The following is a 5,017-nucleotide window of genomic DNA, read 5'->3' as shown; positions in this document are numbered from 1 at the left end:
CATTCCTCTCTTGTTTTGCCTCATCTGGTGCTTGCAGAGCCCAAGGTGCGATTGGAACCTTTGGTACAAGGGGGTGCGGGCTCCCTCATCCGCCTACGTGCAGACGGGAGGGATGTTAGCTGGAGCATCCGTCCGAGGAATGCCCTGTGGTGCTGAGTACCACCAGCACCAGTTTGTCTTCCACTGGGGACCTCCTCTGCCAAGCTCATGGCGTGTGCCCGCGGCCTCGGGCAGGCTTTCCTTCGCCGGTTTAAAGTCTCTGGGAGGGCAGAGCAGGTGAAACGGTACCTGCGCTGCAGGCGATATGTTTTCAGCCCTATCCTCAAGCGCTACAGCTGCTTTCTTAGTCAAAAGGGTTTTGTATCTGCTCTTTGGCACTCAGAAAGTTAGATATAGGTATAGTCGCAGTCAGAGATAGAAAGATGTGGTGCTGCGCTTCCCGACCAGAAATGACTTCATTCCACTTTTTTGTCTTCTGTGTGTTGGTACAAAGCACAGATGTACTGGGTTTGTTTTGTACCGCAGTGCTGTTACTTGGGAGGTCGTTGCTGCAGTCGTGTGAATATTTATCTATGTATGTGGATAAACATATGTGTGTATGTGTATATTTACAGATGTACACACACAAGCACTGTGTTGGGTTTGTTGACAGACACACACACACAAACACGCATGACTTTGATTTGTCTTCTAAGGGAATGTTTCCATAATTTAGTTAATTTTTAAAAACAAGCTGGTCATTTTTACCTCCTGCACCTGATTTTGGGTATCTCTGCCAGAGGATTTGCAAAGCCCCCGTACTTGGGGTGCTGCCTGTTGCTTTGTGCTGGCAGGAGCCCCCGGCTTGAGCCTGCCAGCCCAGGTTGCAGAGGTGATGCTCCGGGTCTCGTATCTCCTTCGTGTGCGAAGAGGTTGCTGTTTTTCCCCCAGGAAGGCTCTCTCTGGTGTGGAGGTTGTGGTGCTCTTCTCAGTGAGTCCGTCCTGATTTACCTGCCTGTTAAGCTTTACAGCCGCAAGCTTCAGCTGCTCACAGTCCTGGCTCTAAGCACTGCAAACTCACAAAATCATGCAGGGATGATTTTTGCGGAGTCTTATTTCCAGCCACTTCCAAGGGTCACCTCACCCCTAGCCTTCCCTGCAGCTCCCGAGCAGCAGATATTGCCAGGAGATGAAAGGCTTCCCGGTTATTTCCCCTTTCGGCAGGAGATGAGCCACCGCAGCAGCACACGCACCACGCTCTGCCGGGTGGTGTGGAGGTATCCCGCTTTTCCTGAGTATGCACGTACGTGTGTAAGGGTAGTGCTGAAGATCGCCTTGTTCGCTCATCAAGTGCACGTGGCTGGGCCCAGGGCATGTGTGCAGCCCATTCCCTGGCTCCCTACGTTGTCCCAGGGGAGCAAAACAGCTCCGTCGTGATACTCCTGGATTATTTGGGCTGTGGATCAGCCCTGACAAGCAGCGCTCGCTTTTCCCCTTGCTGTTCTCCTCCTGTCCGATGCTTGAGTTTTGCTTTTCAAGGGTGACTTGTGCTGCACGTCCACCAGCCGGTGTCACCACCGGTATCACCGAGGCTGCCGTGCCCTGCAGTCCCCACCGGCAGCTGCCTGCAGCCGGGCAGTTTCCCAGCAAGGGCTTTCCACATGCATTTTTAACGTCCATTTTGCCAAAGTTCTCGTAACTTTTTCTCCAGGTAAAGGCTGGGATTGTGGAAGTCTTGGATGGGGGTGGTTTATCTTTGGCTGGGCTATTTATAGAGCGACAAGAAGGAATAAAGGGGTTTACGCACATATTTTAGGGGAGAAAATGGCTGTATGTATAAAAGCAAGCCAGATCTTGTTCAGCATTCCTCCAGTTAGTCACAGGCTCCAACGACCTTGCGAGAGATGCAGACAACAGGAGAACTTTCCTGGAGAAGGATGATTGCCTTTAAACCATTATACATCGTAGACGTTGGGGTGAGGTTGGGATCCCAAGTTAAAACACGTCTCTTGATTCCTAAGCTGTGAGCCTTGCAGCCCTTCAGAGGAGAAGGCGGATGGCTGAGCCTCCTGGCCGTCCCCACGGCCGCCTTCCAGTAGCTCTCAGTTTCCCAGTGAGCTGGTGACTGGTGGCTGGAGGGACAGACCCCCCCAGGGCATGGGGGCAGGCGGGGGTGAAGGGGGGAACACAGGCAGGTGGCTCCATTCCTTGTCCGACACAGGGTGCTGTGGGCAGTCGGGATGACAAGTGGCGATGCCACGGCTGCTGTGCGTGGTCACCAGTGGAGCCCAGGCAGCCACCGGCAGCACCCACCTCTGGGACTGCAAGGGTGCTGCTGGCTTGCAAATGCCAGGAGAGCAACCCTTGAGCAATTCGGGAATTGCAGGTTTCTGGGGAAACAAAACATCCCACTTGCTTTGGGCAACTTACATTTGGTTTTTGTTTTTTTGGGTTTGTTGTTTGTTTTTTTAAAAAATATTAGTTTATTTTTCTACTATAGAAAAACTGATTTTTTTGGTCTGATTTTCAGGTGAAAGATTAGGGCTGCTTTAGCCGTGTGGCTTTTGAGAACATAGCTTTGCTTAGGCTATGCCTGCAGGTAAAAAAGCTGCCAGCTCTTACTGGAAGTATCTGACAGCAATTGTTCAGAAGGAGAATAACAAACAAAAATTGTAAAAAGTCAGGATTTGCTCCAGTGTGTCTGGAATAAGAGCCAGTGCATGCATAAATAGATACGTTTGGTCTATGACCTTACTGCAGCGTGCTGCATCACAGCTACGCGCTTTGCAGGTTTGAGGTTTTCCCCAAATTAGACCTGCATCAGTGAAAGCCACTGAAAGCAAACATCCTGGCTAGGAAATGAATTACACAAACCACCATTCAGAGCTGGCTCTTCTTAGAGAAACACTTCCAGAAGTGGTGTGCGCGCGTACATTCGTGACAAGTGAACGCATGCGGGAGACGTCTGGAAAACAGGTCGGACGTTCAGTAACGCCGTCGCAATGGGAGCGATGCCTTCGTCAGGGGGCTGCTGGTCGCCTCACACCGGCACCGAGTGCCAGAGCCAAGCCTCGATGCTCTGGCCGCTGGAAAGGCCACCGTCGAGCTGAGCCCTGCGTGCAGGACGGGGCCGTCACTCCGCACCCCGCAGCGGGATGTCTCCCACACCTGAGCAAACCCTGGAAAATCCCTGCCCCGTCCCTGGCCGCCAAGAGCGTGGCTTTGCATAGGCAGGTGCGCTAGAAATCCAGGGATCTTGGCACCTCGCTGCTGCCGGTGAGGATGGAGCAGATAGAAGGGGGTGATTTAAGTGTATTGAATTTATCCCTTGCACAAGTGGTGACCTGTTCAAAAACCCAGGCGACCTAGACCAGCTCTTTCGGCTGGCTTTCCCGTGTGCTGGCCCTTTAAGGAGGCTGTAACAGGACACCTGGAGCCCTGGAGAAGTGTGGCTGAGGTTTCCATGTCTCTAAACTGGCTGGTGTTTTCTTTTTTCCCTCCTCCCCTTTTCCCTTCCTCCAGTCCCAGTTCAATTTGCTGAACAACAGCATGGATCAGAGCATCGGCAGCAGAGCAGCCTCCACCAGCCCTTACAGCTCCGAGCACACCTCCAATGTCCCAACGCATTCGCCCTACTCGCAGCCCAGCTCTACCTTCGAAGCCATGTCCCCAGCTCCCGTCATCCCCTCCAACACTGACTACCCTGGTCCCCACCACTTTGAGGTGACCTTCCAGCAATCCAGCACCGCCAAATCAGCCACCTGGACAGTAAGTTGCATGTCTTCTTTCTTGCCTTCGCTAGAGAGATGCTTGCTACTGCCAACAGTGTTTTCAGCTGACCGGCCGCAAACACCTGAAGGTCTTGGTGATGCTTTGCTGCGGGATGCAGAGGGCACGCTTGCACAGGGGGCTGCAGGATACAGCCACCACCCGACGGGGATTTCACCTGCAGGGTGGCCCCGGAAAGCAAAACGTGCAGGCAACATCAGTGTTGCCTTTTCAGGGATTTTCTCCAAAAGGGCTCTTAAGCACGGTGGTTCGAATGTAACTTCTCTTGCAGCAATTCCCTAAACTGTGGGTAAAAGTCCCCAAAAATCACAAAGCTGGAGAAATGTCCTGCGAAAGTACCTGCCTTGTTCTTGTTTTTTACACATTTGCCAGTCACTGCTGTCAGAGGCGAGGCAGTGGGCGAGGTGGACCTTTGGTCACATCTACTGGGGCCATTTGCAGCTTTGCCATAAATTCTTGCCTGTCATTTACAATCCTTTTTCATCTACCAGAAGAGTAACTTCATCTCTAGAAGTCACGGTAAAATAACAGAGTAGGTTTCTAATCACAGAGAGATCGCCGCACGGCATCGTGCCGTCTGCGATGTGGGCGCAGCAGCCTGGTCCTCGGGAGCGGAGATGAAGTTTTGGTCCAGTGCCGGTCTGACCACACGCCTGCAGCCCGGCAGAGGAGTCCTCTGCAGATCAGGACCTAGAAACTGGGCAGAGCGTACGAGGGCTTCTTTGCTTTTTGTGGCAAAAGGTCCTAAATTCACATCCTGGCTCCTGGCTTAGTGTGGCACTGTCAGCACTCTCCCTGTTTTTAAGAAGAAACAGCACTTGCGGCCAGCGTCGGAGGCGTTTCTGCAGCAGATGCCTCCCTGAGTGCCTGGGAGAGCTGCTCACCAGCACGCTTGAGGCAGGCGGGTTTTCTCCTCCGGGAAATGTTAGCAGAGCAGAAAGGCTGGGATGAGACAACTGACACAATGAGGGAGCAACGGGATTTCCTTAGGGGTTGCGGTTTGACATTATCATGACAGGGGCAGAGCAGACCAGGCGCGATATATCCACCTGAGGTGTGATAATGACTTTTATTTTTGGAAGCTGATGTGTTTAATTGCCAAGACAGTCCTTCCCACGGTAGACAGAAAGCGTCCTTAGATGCTCTCGTGCAGGCAGACCCCAAGCTGTGCCGGGTGGGTGCTGCTCCGCTCGCTGCTGCTGGCACGGCACGGTGGGCTGCTCCCGGTGTGTTGTCGTGAGAAGGTGCA

General features: G+C 52.9%; 1 protein-coding gene across 4 annotated transcripts in view; it reads left to right on the top strand.

Annotated features, from left to right (window-relative positions):
• TP73 (tumor protein p73) overlaps positions 1 to 5,017 on the top strand; it is a 27,786-nt gene that overhangs the window by 4,217 nt on the left and 18,552 nt on the right. For all 4 annotated transcript variants that reach the window (XM_009704083.1, XM_009704081.1, XM_009704080.1 and 1 more), the window contains one exon: positions 3,502 to 3,747. In XM_009704083.1, coding sequence (XP_009702385.1) covers positions 3,502 to 3,747 — 246 coding nt within the window. The remainder of the gene's footprint in view (positions 1 to 3,501; positions 3,748 to 5,017) is intronic.

Source organism: Cariama cristata, unplaced genomic scaffold, assembly GCF_000690535.1.
Source record: "Cariama cristata isolate BGI_N322 unplaced genomic scaffold, ASM69053v1 scaffold22407, whole genome shotgun sequence".
NCBI classification, from domain to species: Eukaryota; Metazoa; Chordata; class Aves; order Cariamiformes; family Cariamidae; genus Cariama; species Cariama cristata.
Note: the sequence above shows the minus strand (reverse complement) of the source record. Positions and strands in the feature narration are given on the sequence as shown.